Source organism: Callorhinus ursinus, unplaced genomic scaffold (genome assembly GCF_003265705.2).
Source record: "Callorhinus ursinus isolate GAN/ISIS: 27379988/994484 unplaced genomic scaffold, GSC_fseal_2.0 scaffold20, whole genome shotgun sequence".
NCBI lineage: Eukaryota > Metazoa > Chordata > Mammalia > Carnivora > Otariidae > Callorhinus > Callorhinus ursinus.
In genome coordinates, this window is record NW_027397082.1 from 10,757,874 (window position 1) to 10,780,447 (window position 22,574).

The following is a 22,574-nucleotide window of genomic DNA, read 5'->3' on the forward strand; positions in this document are numbered from 1 at the left end:
TTTTCAAATTAAAGCTGCCAATTTCAAACATATGTTTGAGCTCTAGCTTTGCTACGCCTAAAATAAGAAATCACAGATAGAAGTATATCATTTCCAAAAATGTTTCTCCATAAAGAACTACCACCTGAAAAAAATTAACTTTAATTTAAAGCACCAACCAGAAAATGCCCTCAAGCTTACATTTAAAAATCCATTTTTTCGGGGCGCCTGGGTGGCTCAGTCGTTAAGCGTCTGCCTTCAGCTCAGGTCGTGATCCCAGGGTCCTGGGATTGAGCCCCGCATCGGGCTCCCTGCTTGGGCGGGAAGCCTGCTTCTCCCGTCTCCCACTCCCCCTGCTTGTGTTCCCTCTCTTGCTGTGTCTCTCTCTGTCAAATAAATAAATAAAATCTTTAAAAAAAAATCCATTTTTTCAAAACAGATGTTTAAATATACAGGAGAAACTGGTGGTGGGGGGGGAATGAGTGAAATAGGTGAAGGGTTAAGAGTACACTTGTCATGATGAGCACTGAGTAATGGACAGAATCGTTGAATCATTATATTGTACACCTGAAACTAATATAACACTGTTAATTATACTAGGAATTAAAAACAAAAACCCATTTTTTCCTATTCCATTCAAATATTACTAAACTAAGCACTGCTGACTACAATTTTAAAATAAAAGGAATTTTCTTATAGCAAATTCTAAGGCCAATTAAAAATTTAGAAAATGACAGTCAAGGCCTATTAACTTTACTATGAGTAATCTACAAATCTTTATCTGTATGAAAGTTAAAAAAATTCTATGATCTCAAGAACAGTGAAAAACTAAGCACTAAAATCTTTCCTTCCAAGCACAGTAGATCAAAATGTGCTAAACATAATCATTTAAAAATTTTTATTTTTTTATTTTTAAAATTTCTAATAAAATGCTCAACAAAGCAAGAACAAGTTTCAATACACCACATTTGAAATTTACTAGTTACAGATCACTTCCTATTTAATAAATTCTTTTCTATTGTAATTACTTCATAGTTTTCAAGTGAGCCAAACTCATAATTGCTTTCACACACACACACAGATTTTTTTTTTAAAGATTTTATTTATTTATTTGACAGAGAGAGACACAGCAAGAGAGGGAATACAAGCAGGGGGAGTGGGAGAGGGAGAAGCAGGCTCCCCGCGGAGCAGGGAGCCCGACGCGGGGCTCGATCAGAGGACCCTGGGATCATGACCTGAGCCAAAGGCAGACGCTTAACAACTGAGCCACCCAGGCGCCCCCACACACAAATTTTTAAATTCTGACACAGTAAGAATGACTCTAGATGAAAACCTATGAGCATCAATTGGTCATTTCAATAACAATCTCTGGCTAGAAGCATTTATGGAAATTGTCAGCATTCTATGAGGTTTTCCTAGAGCTATTAATTCTAAACTAAGAGAGATATTAGCATTCCAAAAAAGAGGAAGTCTTCCTAAGGCTCTGCCCAAGCACAATATCCTAGCTGATAATGGGAACTTCCATGAAAGAACCTGCTTTAAAAATTCTGCACGATTTTAATGATGTCAAATTAAATAGCTATCAGAATAAACCAAGCTACCAAAAAACCGAAAGCAAAACAGAATTAACACAACTACATATAAAAATCATAGAGAAGACTCTATATCTCAAAAAACAAGCTGAAATTTAGTGAGATGCTAATATCAACTTATAGAGCTATTTAGACAGAACAGGGTGACAATACATCAAGGGCAAGACACTTGTATCAACTCCAAACATTTTGAGGAAATATTTTCACAACAACAAAAAAAGATCTGTCACAGCTTATATGCTATTTATAGTAAAACTTTAAGTCGCAATTGAGTTTCTTGGTCTGCTGTACCAATGGAAATACAGAGAAAAATGTACTTTCATCTGTAAAACCATCACACTCAAGAGGCATTCCTCCCATGGTACAACTTTAGCAGAGGTCCCATTATGAAGCACAATCACCGCATATTTCCTAAGTGGGTCATATTACCTAGAATATCCTATGGGGACAAACTGTTCTCTCTGAAGCACTAGTGGAGAACAAACTATTTTCTTTGGAAAGGGAAGATATTTGCAGGGTAGCAAATATCTCACTATGTGCCTTCCTAAAATACTTTCTATCTTGAAGTGGCAGGCTTCACAAAACAAAACAGCAAAAACAAAAACAACCCCCCCCACAGCCATTTATTTGGTTTGACATTTAACTTTTTTCTCTTAATCTAACACAAGGTGCATAGTCTGCCATAAAAATCAAACAAAAATATTAACTATTAATTCACTGAGCACCTGTTATACAAAAGATGCTGTGTCAAATACAAAAATGAGCAAGTTAAAGTTCCTCCCCTCACGGGAGGGATATAAATGATCTAGAAAGGGAGGACATTATAGTATAAGGTCATGTAGGTTAAAATTCATATAAGTGATACAAATAGTGAACAGATAGGAATTTAGAGAGGATATCATTTCAGATCATCAGGAAAGATTTCATGAAAAATGTGTATTTTAGCTGTACTTAGAAGGCATTGTGAAAAAGTTCCAGTTTGGGAATCAGAAAATCCAGGTTCTCATATTGACTTTGTCATTAATCAACTTGGTAGAGATGGACTCTGGTTTCCTTATCCATAAAATATGGATATCAGACTAAATGATTTTCTAAGGCCCCTTCCAGCTTTGTTATCTATGGAAATATATTAGACAATTATACGTATTGCCTTTTTAATAATCTTTAAGTTCACAATACACATTTTTACTACAAAAACTCTAACAATAAAATCAACACAATAATTTCTCCTTGACTCTCACTCTCTTCTCCAGAGGTAACAAGTATATCAAGTTGACATGTATCATTCCAGAAATTTTCCAATGTATTTACATATAGGACCATGTTACTTTTTTAACATAATGAGATCATACTGGAAATACTATTTTTCAATTTGCTTTTTTAGCTTAATATGCCTGGAAATCTCTCCATATACACACATAGAGGTCTATATCATTCTTTTTACCTGCTGCAAGTTATGAATATATTATTTATTTAGCCACTCCCCTATTGCTAGAAACTCAGGTTACTTATTTTTGGTTATTGTAAAAACTTTGTTACTCTTGTTCATGCATCTTGTTCATGTGTGCATTAGGTGTTCAAAAGGGAAGTGGGGGTGGGGAGAGTCAAGGAATTTGAGCCAAAAGTAATAATGGTACAAAACAGAGATGAAGTTTGAACCAGGTGTCCATAGTTTCAGCAAAGGAGGAGTCACAATAATATACTGGAAATGTCTTTGGACTAGGAGTGAGGAGATATGGGTCCTAACTCCTGGTTCAAAAACTAGAACTGAGAGTAAAAAGTGGGATTGGGCACCTGAAATCTCAGAATTTTTTTGGACTAGAACAGATCTTAAGGATCATTTAATTCTACACCTAATTTTATAGAAACTGAAGCCTTACCCGTAAACTAGAATGTGATTTTGATGACTCCTAGCTTGTGCTTTTGCCTCAGATTCTGCTGGGGGCATTAAAAAAAAAAAAAAATGGTTGAATAGTCACTGTTGATAAATGCTGGAAAGAGATAATAAGAAGTGAGAATGGCTGATACATAAGAAGTTACAGTTAAAGAAAGCATAAATTTCTAGTGGACTGAGCACAACTCTGACTTCCAGCAACGCTTAGCAACTCTAAGCAGGGTGAAGAGAGGGAGACAGACAGTTAAGATGTCTCCAAATTAGGGTTTGGCAGACCATCAAAGCAGTGAGAACATTACTGAAAAGCTACTTTGATTCTTCAAATGGTAAGGAAAAAAGATACCAATATATTGACCTACAGCTACTTTCTCTACAGATTGTTTATAGACAAAATGTTTTAAATAAGCTAAGCCATCCTTCCTTAAAGTTCTGTTTAACAGCTATGTGCTTTTTCCTCCTTGGTGTGGCAGCCCTCATTTAGTGATCACAGGGGCCTGTTAAAATGACTGATTTGATACAGCAATACGATACAGTTATAATCATAAAACAGGATTTCTGGAGCCTGAGCACATATAAACTACTTAGAGAATACAAAAACAAAAACAAAAACGTGACCAAGACTTAGCACAATAATGTTTAAAGATTAACTTTTTACATTTCCTTAGAAGTCAATGGTAAGCAATTTTCCAAAAGGAACAAGGTCCTAAATATTCAATAGTATTTACATTTCAGAATTCATACCTATCTTTCTGGGTGTGTATATGTATACAGCTCTGAGGAATGTATTTATATTATTTATATACACACAGACACATATGCTTCCCAGGGTAAATTCTACTAGTTTTATAGGGGTATTTACTATTTATCATTACAAAATAAGTACTTACAAAACGGGCTTTTATCACTGCAGCTATAGCACCATATGTTACAATAATCTTTAGATATTTTACAAAACCCCAAAGTTTGAATGAGGTGAGTTCTAAGCTCATTTTTCCAGCTGTTCTTTCGTTGTGTGTGTGTGTGTGTGTGCATGTGCACACGCACGTGTGTGGGGGTGGGGTCTGTTGCATGCATACATACATACATTATATCGGGAAAATGCTTTGCAGACAACAGAATAATCAAATCTCTAATATGCCTATGATTGCTGAACTTAAAATTTACAAAATTCTAAAACTTTTCATAAGAAGGGGATTCAGAAATCTAGGTCTCTTCCTTTTTACTGTCAAGGAAAGCAAGACCCAGAGAAATCAAATAATTTATATAACAACCACAGCCTACCAGTAGTAGAGATGAAAGGAAAATCGTTATTTTCTGACTTCTGGTACAACTCTCACATCAACAGATTACAAATCCACAAAGAAGTCATCTGTGTTGGATTCCAGGTATCCTTTTCAACAACTTGGCTCTTAAACCATGTTTGGTATTAAAATCTACCTTTCTCTATTAGCTTTACCCAAGATAACAACAAAACAAGGAAGTCATATGAGTTCATTAAGTTTCAACTTTTCTTGAGCTAGAAAATATAAGAAACATGTCATGTGTTTATCCCAGGGCTGTTAATTATTTTCTAAGCAAATCTGTCCTTCAAGAACTGGTTAGCAAGTAACCATATTAGAAAATTTTATTCTCATTACTGAATTCTTCTTTAGACTTGTAGTTTTTCTGCTAGTAACACCCATGGGACTTGCAATTGGCATTATTCACTAGAATAAATAGAAAAATATAAGCAAATACAAAATATTCTCTTCTCTGCAACAGCTAAAATGTATCAAATGAATCTAAATTTTAAAAGATAAAGAAATGCAAGATAAGAAATCTCTCACATAATAAAAAGATTTCTTACTGATGTACTTCTTGGGATGCTCTAATTGCCAAAATTTCTACCAAAATAGAAATTTCTTTAAATGAAGAAGATGCTTTAAGAAAAAGTACTTGAATTGCAGTTATTATTATTAAACCAATATTTATCAGAGCACTTATATTGTACTAATTACTATATGCAGCAAAGGAATTTAGCAAAAGAGCATACCTTAAAGTCTAGTAGAATTCTGCTGCTAATTATTACGAGCATCAGTATAAAAGGTACAGCCAGTTTTATGGATCACACGTATTCCTCAAAGATGCATATAAAATAAATTTTTGTATACTTTACCATCTAAAATATATCAGGAAAGCCTATCAATCAAACTATTCCCTTTTGTAAAAATACAAATTCATGGTTTGAGAGGAAGTGTTCTCTTAAGTTACAGCTGCACTTGGATAAAAAGGTACTACACCTTCACCATGGTAAATAATATTCACTATGTCAATTATTTAAAGTCTGTTTATTTCTAGACATAATTTTAGAGTTTCAAGTTATAATTTTTCTGGGTTATTTTTAAGACCTAATGATCTCATCTCTTCCCACGTTATCAGTTGTAGAAGTGATTTCAACGTTTAGGAACTGTACAGCTTAAGTTCTAAGAACATTGGTTTCTAGCATGTAATCCTTGTCTGAGTCAGCCTCTATCACCTTGCAGCCTGGGTCAGGGAGTAGAAAGCTTAACCTTAATGAGCTATTTCTGACAAAGGTCAATATAGGAACTATGAATCTATCTAGATACTAATGCAATGACTTCATTGCACAGGCTGCATTTTAGATGTGTAATTTTATCTTGGCCATGCTTCCTTTATTAACCATAAATTTTATCTCCAAAACCCACCAATTACTTCATTTCTATCTCATATAACATTTAATTCTAACTCTAACAGGTGCCTATCTCTGCACTCTGACAGCTATTTTTAGTTTATCTGCAGTTTTCAGCATTCCTATCCCTATAAAAGTATGGTTAAAATATTCATTTTCTTGCATACAAAAATAAATGCATCAATTACATGTCTCCATGGCAAATAATGATGGGTACTCTGCATACTGTTTGATAATGTTAGCATCCACATTTATCTGGTTCTACAGCTTCATAAATAGAAAAACTCTATTAAATAAGTATCCCTTACTTTCCAATGCATAACTACTTTTTTAGTGTCCTACAGTTACTCTCAATAACTCAGTACTGTAACTGGACTCCTACTATCTAAAAAAGTACAAAGAATAAAATTATCTTCTTCAGGACTTTTACATAAATCAAAACTAAGGGTGTCAGTTTTCCATCTTTAGACTAAAAAGGAAAGTAGCCATCATTTTATTTGCCTCATCAGAAAACTAGATCAGTAGCTATTTCCTGGTCTCTGGACAATGCTATTTCTCCTTCCCTCTACAACTGTACTTTTAAAATTTGTTGTTTAAGGCCCCCAAAACATAATTGAGTTGTATTTTATTACACCCCAAATGAAACTTATACAATTAGTACATCCTTTCAATATATGGTCTTAATTTTGTTGGATTTCATTGTTAGAGGTTCTTTTTTTTTTTTTTTTTTTAATTTTTTTTTCTTTTTTTTAGATTTTATTTATTTATTTGAGAGAGAGAGAGAGAGAGACAGAGATAGTGAGAGACAGCACAAGTGGGGAGGAGAGGGAGAAGCAGGCTCCCTGCAGAGCAAGGAGCCCGATGCGGGGCTCGATCCCAGGACCCCGGGATCATGACCTGAGCCGAAAGCAGTCGCTTAACTGACTGAGCCACCCAGGCGCCCCAACATTGTTAGAGGTTCTTAAAGACCTTTAAATATACCCTTCCTATATGTGACAGAGCTCAAACTTAACTTATTATCAAGTACCCAAACCATATTAGGTAGTAGCACCATATAATATATTGGAAACTTATCTGTGATTAATTACATGTCTTAAGTAATTACAAAGTGTTGAGTCATTTGTGTAGTGCCATCAGAAGATAATGACATCACTACTTTTAAGTTCCAAACTATGATGTCAGTCAACTCTTTTGGACCTTTCTACCAATCAGTGGTGACTGATCTGATTTGATTTGCATTTCCCTAAAGACCACCAATGTTGAACATCTTATCATGTGCTTATTGGCCATTTGTATATTTTCTTTGGAGAAATAGGTATTCAAATCCTTTGCCCATGGGGTGCCTGGGTGGCTCAGACGGTTAAGCATCTGCCTTCGGCTCAGGTCATGATCCCAGGGTCCTGGGATCGAGTTCCGCATTGGGCTCCCTGCTAGGCGGGGAGCCTGCTTCTCCCTCTGCCTCTGCCTCTCTCTCTGACTCTCATGAATAAATAAACAAAAAACTTTAAAAAAAAAACAAACAAATCCTTTGCCCATTTTTACACTGGGTTGTCTTTTTATTGCTTAGTTTTAAGAGTTTTTTTCTATATTCTGGATACAGGTTTCTTACTGGATATATGCTTTACAAGTATTTTCTCCAATCCTGTGATTTGTCTTCACTTTCTTGATGGTAACCTTGGAAGCACAAATGTTTTTAATTTTGATAAAGTTCAATGTATCTGTTTTTTCTTTTGTTGCTTGTACTTTGTGTCACATGCAAGAAATCACTGCCTAGAGCACAGTCACAAAGATTTACTCTCATGTTCTAGGAATTTTATAGTTTTAGCGCTTAAATTCAGGTTTATGATTCATTTAAGTTAATTTTTACATATGGTGTGAGGTAGGAATCCAACTTCATTATTTTGCATGTAGCTATCCAGTGTATCAGCTACCATTTGCTGAAAAGACACTCAACTGTCTTGGCATCCTTGTCAAAAAATTGTCTTTGGCACACCACAAATGTGAGTTATTACCTCTGGACTTCATTCCATTGATCTGTAAGTCTATTCTTTGGCCAATACCACACTGTCTTGATTATGAAGCTTGGTAGTAAGTTTTGAAATTAGGGAGTATGAGTCTTCCAATTTTATTCTTTTCAAGATTGTTTTGATTATTCTGGGTACCTTGCATTTCCATATGAACTTTAATGAGTTTTTTGTTTTTTTTTTTAAAGATTTTATTTATTTATTTGAGAGAGAGAGCGAGCACATGAGAGGGGATAGGGTCGGAGGGAGAAGCAGACTCCCTGCTGAGCAGGGAGCCTGATGCGGGACTCGATCCCGGGACTCCAGGATCATGACCGGGGCCGAAGGCAGTTGCTTAACCAACTGAGCCACCCAGGCGCCCTACAGTCATATATTTCTAACCTACAATAAAAGTTTAGTTTCCCTAACCCCATAACTTGTCTTTAATGCAAGCAAATATCCTTAGGTACTATTAGTTGATGTAAAAGTGTCAGTGAAAGTTCTGCCAAACCAATCTTATAATTTCTTTTCCTCCTAACAAATGTAAATTTTTTCTAAAATGTACACACTATATATAAAAGTGCATGTTCTTTTTTAAACAAATGTCATACAAGTACCCAAAACCAGTTATTATATGCTCCTCCTTCCAAGGAATCCTAAATAATCAAGTAATATACTAAGAAACCACTCCCTAACCCATGGTCACAAAGATTTAGTATTCTGTTTTGTTCTAGGATAAGGTAGATCAAAACAATCACTCTGTCAAACTAGCCATGTCAAATGGGGATTGGATATATAAATACTCCAGGAAGAATTCTGTATTCTTTATCATGTCCAAACCATTGGGATAAATGTAACTAATAAATCAAAAATTCTAACACAAAAAAGTTGAAATTATTTATGATATTTTAGTCTCCAAGTAAATATAAATCTTTACCTTATAAAAATGCTTGCCATTTTCAACACATAGAATGAGAAAGAAAGAACGACCTCACAAGTGGAGCATGAACTCCACCAGGTAAACTATTCCTCTTTACAAAACTACCTGTCTTTGTCTTAGTGCACTATATAATATCCTAATGAACTGAAAGAATCAATTAGTTATTGATTCTCTTCTTACAAGCAAGATAAAGTCCCTCATGGTAGACACCCGTTTTTTTCATATAATTTATGTTTTAAGAATTCATTAAGTTTTCCATATACATCCCATGAAATTATTTTACTATAATAATATATCTGTCATGAACTCTAGAGTATTTTATATAGTTGTCATTTTTCACTTAAGCCATTAAAATTCAAGCACATATACTGTTGATTATGGATATACTCAATAGCACATATAATCATTTTTTCATTCAATAAATATTTACTGAATGACTGCTATGTGTGAAGGGTAAATAAAGTCCCTGCCTTCCTGAAACTTACATTCTATGAAAGTAGTCCAGTAAATCAAACATAAATAATTCACACACAGATAAATGTTAAGGTGACAATGGGATAGAGAGTGACTGGGGAATGATTACTGTTCTCTAAAGAGATGACCTGACAACTAAATAATAATGAAGAGCTAGTAGAGCAAGGGTTTTCCAAGCAGAAGGAAGAAACACAAAAGCCTTAAGGATGAAAATTAACATGGTGTGTTTGAGGAAAAGAAAGCAAGCAGTGTCAGCTGGATCATAAGAGACAAGGGATAGAGTGGTAGAACTTTGTACGTCATAGATTTTACCTAATTGCAATGGGAAGCTGTGGAGGACTGTAGGTAGAAATGCCATGATCTGGTATGTCCTTTAAGAGGATCACTCTTGCTGCTATGTGAAGAATGAAATTGAGGGAAAAATGAATGCTGGCAGTTAACTAAAAATAATGTTCTTTCTTTATGGTGTTTCTTAACCTCTCTTTCCTCCTTTCTGTTCCCAAGTCCATCACCTGAGTGCTGGTTCCTACAGCCTACTACTACATGAGCTACTTCAAAAGCATCCACACTAGTCTCCCTGCTTCTATACCTAGACTGTATTTTTTTTTCTTTATAAATGCTTTGGTCATACCTATCTCTTTGCTTCAAAAGCCTCAAAAACTTACTACTACCAACAAAAGAAAATCCAAATTCCTTAACATTCAATAACATTGCACAATCTAATCCCAAAACACTTTTCTGGCCTCATTTCCCATTGTTAATTTGATAGACTCTACTCTTCCACTCAATATGGTCTACTCACTCTTTCCTGAACACAGCTTATGATATCACTTCCATGGCTTCCATGGCTCTAATCACACTGACCTCTTCCCTTATTTTTTCCATAGATTCAAATTCTATCTCTTCTTCATATCTCAGCATACATTCATTCTCCTTCACTATTCAGAGCAGTGGCTTTTTGACTATGACCATAGTATTTTATATCATAACCCAGTATGTACAAATTTCATAATTATACATTTAACTTTACTTCAACCAATACACTTTGGTATTTTCTAGTCTTTTCAATTTCTTTTTCAAAATGACTCACTAAAATGATTGCATAGACTACTAGTGGGTTTCAACCTTCAACTTGAAAAACACTATTAGTACACCTTTCTAGACATTCACTGGTAACTTAACTAGATCCTGGTACTAAAAGATGAAACCCATAATTACCAAACTATAATGACCTTAACCTCAAGGATAGGATAAAGTTAGTATCTCATACATCATTTTATCTACCACAATGCCAAACAAAGTATTTATTATTACTGGAGAGAAAGACTGATATTACATATAGCTATCATATTTATGATTAGACAGAACCATGGTTAGGACTGTTTTTGTGTTCCCATCACCTCGTTTCAAATTGTAGCTAATGATGGTCAAAATGGCTAGTTTTCAATAACACTTTGGCCTAGATTTTCTCCTTCCTACCTTATAGGATTACACAATAGTCTTGCATAGTGGGGGAATACAGTAAGTACTGTATAAATGTCATTTTCATCTTTCCCTCAGAAATATGAGAAAGTCTCTATATGGAGGACACCTATTACCATTCACTGGAACTGCTTCTCTTTTATCCCAAATACTCAGGCACTTCTGCTCCGCCAGTATCCTCATTTGGCCCAGCTAGCTTTGCCAAAATTGCAATAAGGGTAAGCCTTTTGTTTCAAAGGAATGACAGCTATTAGGGCTGAATGGCCTCTCTTGCCATCAGCACTAAGGTTCTTGACCATTAAAGTCCTGTTAAAGTTGTTGACTCTTTCAAAAACATCATCAGTAATTTCAATTAAGAAAATGAAAAAGCAATGAAGTGATCTAATATCTGTACTGAATGGTTTTTTCCTCCGGTAAGGACGCAAGGGATAAGATAAGCCAATGGATAACATGAAATTCTTAAATCTTAAATCTCAAAGGCTCATTAATTTCACCATGAAATGATACATACAGATTCCTGAGGAATGCAGAACATCTAAAGGTACTCTGCTTCTCTTTTACTTCCACCTCCAGAGCCAGTTATAAGCTATTATGGGTCTAGGGGGACAAGGTGAATATACAAGTAACAAATAAATGCCCTGAACCATCTAGAGTAGACTCAGTGTAACCATCAAGGTTTTAGGCAGAAATAAGCCCCTAGGACTTATCCAAGAAAACCTGAATTCCTTTATCAGTCCTGAAACTACCCTAAGCTCCCTACTAGCCTATCTGCACACTGGGGTAATAGTAAGCCAAACTACAGTTGGCCTGCCAGACTCCAAATCTCCACCATGAGGCTTTCCTTTGAGATCTGGGAGTATGAACCTCAACATTTGCTGGCTACTATCTCCTCAAGGCCAGACCGAAAGCTTCAATAATCACAGGGCTTTGGGATAGCCTTAATTTGGAATTCCTCTGTTATTCACTAACAATTTAAAATCATCTACATTAATTCTCACTGCTTTGCCCCATAAAAAACACTAACTCAGAGCAGCTTTGTATGCAAGATATTAAACCAAGTTAAAAAAAATAACTCCTGACATAAATATGTCATATGTAAAGTGCAAAATCTCAAAAATATGAATTACTTCAGGAATATCTTCTCAGAATGAAGACAAAATCAAATTACCCTTTTGATAGTGAATTACTTTCCTCATGTAAATTCACACTCAAAAGCAAATAAAAGGCAAACATAGGTTATCTTTTTTCTTTAATAAGACATCAAATAAAAATATTGCCTTTGGAGGGGAAGAACCATTAAATAGAACAGGTAAGGGGCTTAAAAATGTAAACTTAATGTAAACTTAAATTTAAAAAATATTCCTGTGCTGCCTTCTTGCTATTTGGCTAAAACACCTCCCTCCCTTTAAATTATCCTGTGTTGGGGCGTCTGGGTGGCTCAGTCATTAAGCATCTGTCTTCAGCTCAGGTCATGATCCCAGGGTCCTGGGATGGAGCCCCTCGTTGGGCTCCCTGCTCGGCGGGAAGCCTGCTTCTCCCTCTCCCGCTCCCCCTGCTTGTCTCTTGCTGTCTCTCTCTGTCAAAATAAATAAATAAAATCTTTAATAAAATAAATAAATAAAGCATCCTGTGTTTACCAGTATTTTTGTTTTTTGCTAGATCACAGCCTCTAACTTTTCAGAAGTGGAGTGCAGGTTATTAAGCTGGATTCTTCCTTTGGCACTCACCCTTTGACACATTCCACTAAATTTGAGATTTATTTATATTGATAACTGCCCCTTTTAAAAACAAATGCATCCTGCGGCGCCTGGGTGGCTCAGTTGGTTAAACCGCTGCCTTCAGCTCAGGTCATGATCCCAGGGTCCTGGGATCGAGCCCCACACTGGGCTCCCTGCTCATGCAGGAAGCCTGTTTCTCCCTCTGCCTGCCGCTCCCCCTGCTTGTGCTCTCTCTCTCTCGCTATCTCTGTGTGTCGAATAAATAAATAAATAAATAAAAATTAAAAAAAATGCATCCTGGAAAGGTTAATTCTATATTACCTTTCAATTAAGACTCAAAGAAGAGAGGAAGGGAGAAAGAAAAGGAGGGAGGAAGAAGACAGAAGAGGATGAGGGAATCATGTCTTAAGTGAAGTAGGGTATGAAATCAGCCAGAGTGTCTTAGACCTGGGGCACCTGTGTGGCTTAGTCGGTTAAGTGTTTGCCTTTGGCTCAGGTACTGATCCCAGGGTCCTGAGATCGAGCCCCACATGGGAAGCAGGGGTCTGCTTCTCCCTCTCTCCCTGCTCACTCTTTTTGTCTCTGTCTCTCTCTCAAATAAATAAAATCTTGGGGCGCCTGGGTGGCTCAGTTGGTTAAGCGACTGCCTTTGGCTCGGGTCATGATCCTGGAGTCCCAGGATCGAGTCCCACATCGGGCTCCCTGCTCAGCAGGGGGTCTGCTTCTCCCTCTGGCCCTCTTCCCTCTCGTGCTCTCTCTCTCTCATTCTCTCTCTGTCAAATAAATAAATAAAATCTTAAAAAAAATCTTTAAAAAAAATTAAATAAATAAATAAATAAAATCTTAAAAAAAAAAAAAGAGAGAGAGAGAGTCTTAGACCTAAGTAAATAAAATGGAAACAAAAAGCCTTCACTGGAGACACTGGAATTCACATAACGTCCAGGCAATCAAAAGCTACACGTTACACCTGTGCCACAGATACTAAATTAAACAACTTTAGGACTTATCAAAGTAATAATATGGGTGATAAAGTTATCAGAATTGTTATATGGAATGCATATAAACAAAATTTACTCAAAGATTTAAAAAGCTCCATTCCAAATAGTTGACTAAAGAGTCACTTCAGTGTTAAAGGTTTTTGCCAGGTTTCCAGTGAGGGTCTCCCAAGGACTACATTTAGGTGGGTGAAATAATTATGAAAGCCACATGTTTGCCAGTATTTAAAACATGTGGCCCAAAATATACTCTATGCTCTAATTTAAAATACAATATAAGGCTTTAATTTTAGAATCCTCAGAGCTGTCATTTCTTGGTGTTTTTGCCATGTTTAAACTAGCCAGATACTTCCTTTAATATACCAGAAATACAAGGCAGAGAAGAGATTCTTTAAAATGGAAGGTTTGCCAAACTGCTTTGCCGCAAAGCAGTTTTTTACTAGACCACTGAACTTTGCTCCAGTTTTAATATTGGCTTCACTCAATATTAAAAGCCACTATCAACTATAAATGCATCAAATGCTAGGTACTGAGGTTACAAAACTGAAAAAAAAACAGAATCTCTGCCTTTGAGGCAGTCATAGTCATTCAGCAGAAAGAGACATATGAACAGATAATTACAATACTACCTGATTAAGTTCTACAAGAGATATGAAGAGAACATTGTTCAAACAAAGTAGTAAAAGCCACTATGTCAGCCTGGAGGACTATGCTAAGTCTACTGAAGAGGATTTGACATTTAAATTCATCTGCAATGAGGTAGTTAGGTTAGTCAATCTGTAAAGTCCCTTCTATTAAAAAAAGGACAAAAAATTGAAGGTCATGGAAATCTTACTTGTCAAAAACGGCTGGTGCAGATTATTCCAGTTTGTTTATTAATCTAATCTCTGTATCAAAAAGAGAGTATTTTACTCATACAACCCTCATCTTCTCTCCCAAACTTGTCCTCTTCTTGCGTTCCTTTTCTTGGTAAATGGTAATACCATCTAAAAACTTAACCTTTCACAGCCAACTAAACACCAGCTTCTACTGATTCTATTCCCTAGTCTCTTTACTCTGCCTGCTTCGACCTCCAATGGCTACCACCACCCCTTATGTTAGAAGCTTCTGATAGCTTCCGAGAGTGTTCTTGTCTCTGAAATCCCTTCTCCCAATCAACAAATTCTCCACATTAGGGCCAAAATGATTTTCCAAAGCACAAGTCTGATCACATGACAACCCATCTTAAAAATCATTCAACTGCTTCCTACTGTTCTCAGAAGAAGCCCAAACTCTTCAGCATAGTTGTCAATATCTGGCCTGGCTTGCATCTTGCTACAATCTTTTATAGTACTCGTATAGAACCTCTTGCAGTTTCCTCAATACACAGTACTCACTCACCATCTGCAGAGCCTTCCAAGGCTCCCTCAAAAGAAAAGCAGATGACTTTCCAAAGTGATCTTTCAGCACCTTCTGCTTCTCCATTACCATACTTACCACACTATATAGGATTTTAATTACCTGTCTGTCTCCCCCAGGAAGCTGTAAGCTCCTTAGGGACAAAAACTATCTCACACATTCTTGTATTTCTTATCTAAAGCAGTATGCTTGCCTGGCATTGACATATACTTCATGCTTGATAAAGATTTGTTGAATGCATGGATAAATGAACAAATGAATGAATAAACTGCAAAGAAAGAGAAATTCAATGACCTACAATTTGTCATAATACTTATTAGTTACACTACACAGAAACCTTTATTCTGTCTACCTATAGCATGACCATATTTAAGTCATGAGCCTATCACAATTAACCTGTTTTCAGAAACATAAAGGCAGCTATACCATAAACTCAAAATTCAAATGAACTTAAAAATTTACTGATGTCCTCCAGTTTAGACAGTATAAACCTACTACTTAGGTCATTTTTTGGAATACATATATATCAGAATCATGATATCCTATACATTTAAAATAAAATTATAACTACACAAGTACTATTACATTATTTTCACAGGTAAAACACTGAGTTTGCTTTTTAACATAAATGAAAGCTGCACTCATCACTGACTCACCGATTCTTTTCCAGCTCATTGTGTGTAGACCTAAAAGGAAAACAAAAAAGACCATTTAGCCACTTGTTGCTAAGGCTATGGAAAGGGGGATTAGTTACTGCTCTACCACACCCAGTGAATTTCTTTAACAACACAATATATAGTCAGACTTGTATAACCTCACTCATCAAGAAGAAATAGTCTACATTCATTAGAACTATCCATCTGGATATGGTGTCTTCAGTTAAGAACTAACTTCTGACACTGGTGTTTCACTGTTATCTTAATAAAATTAATACTAGCACATGTTCTCTTGCCTACTTTTAGTTTCCTACATTTTGTTTATTTGTAGATTTTTAATTCAAACATTACCCCATTTTTGTTTAAAAAGAAAAATGTACTTCTATGTCTTCTTCTACCTCCGTTTAGTAACCCCTAAACATAGGGAGAAAAAAGTTTTGGCTAGCACAGAAGCTGACAGGCTTGCCTTACTGCTAAGTGATACAAATTCAAGCTTTCCTAACCTTTGTGTAAAACATAAACAAAGTTATACAAAGAAGAAAATAATATAAATAAAAGAAGATACATTAATAAAATCAAGAAACACACCTTTAAAAGACTGGGGGGATATACCTCAAAATGCTAACAATGGTTATTTTCTTTTTGTGACTTTTTTTCATTTTGCTTATCAGTATTTGTTATAATACTTATCATCTACTGAACAAGTGTAGTGTCTGCTAAACAGTGTGCTAAGCAGTTAACATATATTATTTCATTTTATCCCCCAAATGACCCTTGTTTTATAAGTAAGAATACTGAACCTCAGAGAGGTGGAAATAGGCTCTTGTCCCCAGAGTAGAAGTAGCAACTACGATTTAAGCCCAGGTCTTTCTTACTCCAAAACCCAAATTCTTTTTTATTTTTAAGTTTTATTTATTTACCTGAGAGACAGAGGAAGCATGAGCAGGGGAAGGGGCAGAAGAAGAGAGAGTAAATAAGCAGATTCACCACGGAGCAGGGAGCCTGATGTGGGGCTTGATCCCAGGACCCTGGGACCATGACCCGAGCCAAAGTCAGACACTTAACCAACTGAGCCACCCAAGCACCCCCAAAACCCAAATTCTTAACTACCTGGTAGTTAAGGGCACAGACGATAAGGCCAGAGTGCTGGGTTCAAAGAGTGTGTGGCCTTAAGTGCCTTCATTTCTCTCTGCTCAGTTTCCTCATTTATAAAATAGGAAAAGTAATAGTACGTGCCTCATGTGATTGTTATGAGGAATAAACAGGTTTATACTGAACAGCAAAATATAACAAACTCTAAAGTTAGCTATTATTAGAATTATGTTATATGAGTTCTCTTAAATGAACATGTATTACTTTTATAAAAATTTAGCATTAACAATAACAGGAATTTCATAAAAGAATTTAAGTTCCTGTCACCAGATCTAAAACTTTAATCATTTAATATATGCTGGTTAATATCAAATGTTTTCAGAATATCACATTACTGATTAATCTGATTTATTATTCTAGTGGATATTTAACAATCACATTTCTAAACTTTAACAATAGGAGTGTTTTTGTCAGTCTCATAATTTGTAAAAATTTTACTCACTTTTTTTTTAAGATTTTATTTATTTATTTGACAGAGAGAGTGAGAGAGCACAAGCAGGGGGAGCAGGAAAAGGAGCAGGGAGCCCGATGCGGGACTTGATCCCAGGACCCTGGGATCATGACCTGAGCTGAAGGCAACGCCCAACCATCTGAGCCACCCAGGCGCCCCTACCCACTGTTTTTTAGTTCAAAAGCCAAAAGTCTTCTTTGAGTTACTGTATCTTGTGCACTTTTTGCTTTCTTAACAGTTTTATAAGGTCCAAGTGACACAGGATGAAAAAGTCTAATGTTCATTTTCAAGAGATTATCTTAATAAAAGGATTTCTCCCTCAAGAGGTAAAAAAAAAAAAAATCTTAAGATGCTTCAAGAGTTCAGCCAAATTAACAGGAAGGATATGTATAATTCAGGTGAAAGAAATCATAAAAACACAGAACTTTTAGTTTAACAGAGACTCAAGAGCTCAAAACCCAATAAATAAATTACAACCAAATAAAACCAAAGTTTTAAGTTCTTGTTTGTCAAAGTAAATCAGCAAATCAGAAGAGGAAAAGGACATATCTTAAAGAGATTTAAAACAAAAAACATTGTTCAAAATTTGAATGGGCATTCAATAATGAAATTCCCCACCCCCTCGTAGTAAGTTTTGGTTTAACTGCCTTTATCTGAAGAAAACTTAGAACGAGTAAAACAAAAACAATGGAATATAAAGTAAGTAATAAAGGGAAATAATCTATATTTAGAGGGAGGTAGACTATTTACCATAAACTTATCCTAAACAGTTTGGAAATCCCACATTTGGCCATAACTGCAAAAGAATATATATACTCAAAGATAAGGAACTGTTGAATTCCAATATTGTATTAAGCCTATTGTCAAAGCTAGCACCAAAAGAACATAATCTGACCCACTGCTGTGAACAAAATTAAAACAGCAGTTCTTCCCATCTCTCTGACTTTTATCTTCTTTCTAAAAAAATATAAAATGATAGCCAAGATTATAAACTTTTCTCCACCAAACCAAGAAATACATGTCATATCTAGTTATACCACTAGTAACATTTAACATTTCCAAATACCACAAACAAAAATGATCATGTATGTACTAATCTTTACCATATTGCCATGATCTTCCAATTTTTTTTTTAAGATTTTATTTATTTATTTGACAGAGACAGAGTGAGAGAGGGAACACAAGCAGGGGGAGTGGGAGAGGGAGAAGCAGGCCTCCCACAGGAGCAGGGAGCCCGATGCGGGGCTCCATCCCAGGACCCTGGGATCATGACCTGAGCTGAAGGCAGACGCTTAACGATCGAGCCACCCAGGGGCCCCAATCTTCTAATTTTTAAAAAGTTCATCAGTAGTATTTCTATTTTGATGGCTTTTTTGCCTGTAATCTTAAGTTAACATATACTTTGTTTCTTTAAGACTGTCTTAGACTACAAGGAATCAAAGACGGTCTCTAGCTGGTAAATTTAAGACATGTATAGAAATAATTATAATTCAAGGCAAAATAAATATATTTAGAAAGGTACAAAGCATTGTGGGAGTTTAAAGTAGGCAGAATTTACTTCCAAATGTGGTTTTCAGGGTAAATTTTAGAAAAGGTAGCATTTGGTATGGATCTTAAATGATGACAATTTGCTACTAGTAGAGGCTGGATCTGGGGGAGGACATACCAAGTGGAAGGGAGCATAAGCATAAAAGCATAGCTGGCCCAAAACTCTATGGTCAACTAATTTTCCAACAAAGCAGGAAAGAATATCCAATGGAAAAAAGACAGACCTTACCACAAATTGTGTTGGGAAAACTGGACAGCAACATGCAAAAGAATGAAACTGGATCATTTTCTTACACCATGCACAAAAATAAATTCAAAATGGAGGAAAGACCTAAATATGAGACAAGAAACCATCAAAATCCTACAAGAGAACACAGGCAGTAACCTCTCTGACATCAGCCGTAACAACTTATGTCTCCCAAAGCAAGGGAAACAAAAGCAAAAATAAACTACTGGGACTTCATCAAGATAAAAGCTTCTGCACAGCAAAGGAAACAATCAACAAAACTAAAAGTTAACCTTTGGAATGAGAAACGATACTTGCAAATGACATATCTGATAAAGGTTAGTATCCAAAATATATAAAGAACTTCTAAAACTCAATACCCAAAAAACAATCTAGTTAAAAAAATGGGCAGAAGACATGAACATTTTTTAAAGAAGACATATAGATGGTCAGCAGACACATGAAAAGACATGCAACATCACTCATCATCAGGGAAATACAAATCAAAACTACAATGAGATATCACCTCACACCAGTCAGAATGGCTAAAATTAATAGCACATGAAACAAAAGATCTTGGCAAGGATACAGAGAAAGGGGAACCCTCTTACATTGTTGGTGGGAACGCAAGCTGGTGCAGCCACTCTGGAAAACAGTATGGAGGTTCCTCAAAAAGTTCAAAACAGAACTATCCCATGATCCAGCAATTGCACTATTGGGTATTTACCCAAAGGATACAAAAATACTGATTCCAAGGGGCACATGCACCCTGATGTTTATAGCAGCATTATCAACAATAGCCAAATTATGGAAAGAGCCCAAATGTCCATCGACTGATGAATGGATAAAGAAGTTGTGGTATATGTATACAATGGAATGTTACTCAGCAATAAAAAAAAGATTGAAATCTTTCCATTTGCAATGACGTGAATGGACATAGAGAGTATTATGCTAAAAGAAATAAGTCCGTCAAAGAAAAGCAGATACCACATAATTTCACTCTTAGATGTGGAATTTAAGAAACAAAACAGATGAACATGGGGGAGGGGAGAGAGAGAGAGACAAACCATAAAACAGACTCTTAACTATAGAGAACAAACTGAGGGTTGCTGGAGGGTAGGTGGGCAGGGTGATGGGTATTAAGAAGGGTACTTGTGATGAGCACTTGGGGTGTTAGATGTAAGTAATGAATCATTAAATCCTACACCTGAAACTTACACTGTATGTTAACTAACTGAAATTTAGATAAAAACTTGGAAGAAAAAGAAATAAAATAAAATAAGCAGAGCTGTGAAGTCCAAAGCAAAACCAGAGAACAACAATATATAGGTCATAAAGATTTGTGGTGTTAAAGGAAAAAAGTCCTAAGTCTATTAACTCTATCCCTCACATTAGCTGTGTAACTTTATTTATTTTTTTTAAAGATTTTTTTTACTTATTGACAGAGACAGACACAGCGAGAGAGGGGAAACTAGCAGGGGGAGTGGGAGAGGGAGAAACAGGCTTCCCAAGGAGCAAGGAGCCGATGCGGGGCTTGATCCCAGGACCCTGGGATCATGACCCGAGCCAAAGGCAGACACCCAACGACTGAGACACCCAGGCGCTCCTAGCTGTGTAACTTTAAACAAATTATTTAACCTCTCTGATTAACAGTTTCCTCATTTGTAAAACTGGAATAATAACATGTGGCTTGGCTGGATTACTGTAAGAATTAAGAGAAAAATATGTAAAAGCATCTAACACATAAAATATTCAGTAAATGTTAGCTACTGCAACTACTCATTTTTTTTATTCTTTTTTTAAAGATATTTATTTATTTGACAGAGAGAGATAGCGAGAGCAGGAACACAAGCAGGGGGAGTGGGAGAGGGAGAAGCAGGCTTCCCGTGGAGCAGGGAGCCCGATGCAGGGTTCGATCCCAGGACCCTGGGATCATGACTTGAGGCGAAGGCAGATGCTTAACGACTGAGCCACCCAGGCACCCCTACTCTTATTATTTTTAACAAAACTAAAAATACACTACCTAAAACAATCAAGTATACTACATGGGTCAATAAATTGATAAATTCTCAATAATAGTTGAAATTAGCCTGGAAATAAACAAACCACCATAATGATGAAAAAAGAAACTGAAAGAAAACTTAAGTGTTTTGGTCATTTAGTCAGCTGTGAAAACAGTACAAGGTTTAGGGTATGACAGAGAGAAAGATGACTAATTATAGAGACACAAAGAAAATAATGATCCAAATAGTGCTGGCAATAAATGAGTATCACATACTAGCACACTAGGAAACAACCTCTTTGCTTCTCTGAGCCTATGTGTCCAACCAAACCCTTCCAGTAATATACCATTGCTGTATTCAATTATGGTAAGTTGGTTCTCTGTAAGGTTGAGAAGTTCTAATAATCCACTGGGTTAGCCCACTTTTCTTCTCCAAATAAAATGCCCCTCTGAAAGCAAACACTAATGAATTGTATGCCTTTCAGACACCCTTACTCTGAATGCTTAACAACTTCTAAGGACAGAAAAAAGACATTTCTATCATTTTATCACTGAATCATAGGTAATCTTTCTCTACAAATAATATTCCTTTAAGAGAGACACGCTGATGAATTCACTATTTGAATGGAAATCATTATCTCAACCAGATCTGTGACTTTTCACGGACTACAACACAGCTCTAATACATAAACTTTTAATTCTTTAGGGTGTAGTTTGGTGGCAGTCAATGAAATGAAGCATAGAATTGAAACTGAACAAAATAGTACAGTTTGGCTCAAGAGTAGTGCCACCGTGGAAGAAAAATAAAAGCCCCCATTCCCAGAATTAATATTCTCTTCCAGCAAAAGAAAAGACCTCTCTCTCTTTGTTGAATTAATGAGCAAAACCCAAATCTGTTAACATTTTTGTTTCACTTGCTTTGTAAAATAAATGTTGCCCTCCACACAATGAAAATAACACATTCTCTGAAGCTAAACAAGTATCTTCCAATTGTATCCTAAAGTTTATATTTCCTCTATATATACTCAAAGGGCAAGAAAAACAGAAAACTTCAGCCACATTAGAGCAGGGATCTCTGAAGTATATTGCTGAAGGGGGCTGACAAGATTAGAGAATTTTTTGGGCGCCTGGATGGCTCAGTTGGTTAAGCGACTGCCTTCGGCTCAGGTCATGATCCTGGAGTCCTGGGATCGAGTCCCACATCGGGCTTCCTGCTCAGCAGGGAGTCTGCTTCTCCCTCTGGCCCTCTTCCCTCTCGTGCTTTCTATCTCTCATTCTCTCTCTGAAATAAATAAATAAAATCTTTGAAAAAAAGAATAGAGAATTTTTTGCTGCTAGTGGTATAATACAGTGTTCAATAAAGTTTGAAAAACAC

At 36.1% G+C, this 22,574-nt stretch overlaps 1 protein-coding gene across 4 annotated transcripts in view; it reads right to left on the reverse strand.

The window, feature by feature from the left end:
- The window catches only part of MXI1 (MAX interactor 1, dimerization protein), an 81,843-nt gene that overhangs the window by 21,800 nt on the left and 37,469 nt on the right, over positions 1–22,574 (reverse strand). For 3 of the 4 annotated variants that reach the window (XM_025880427.2, XM_025880428.2, XM_073904220.1), the window contains exon 3: positions 15,821–15,850. The exons of the other annotated variant lie outside the window; for it this stretch is intronic. In XM_025880427.2, the coding sequence (XP_025736212.1) occupies positions 15,821–15,850 (30 nt within the window). The remainder of the gene's footprint in view (positions 1–15,820; positions 15,851–22,574) is intronic. 4 annotated transcript variants of the gene reach the window in all.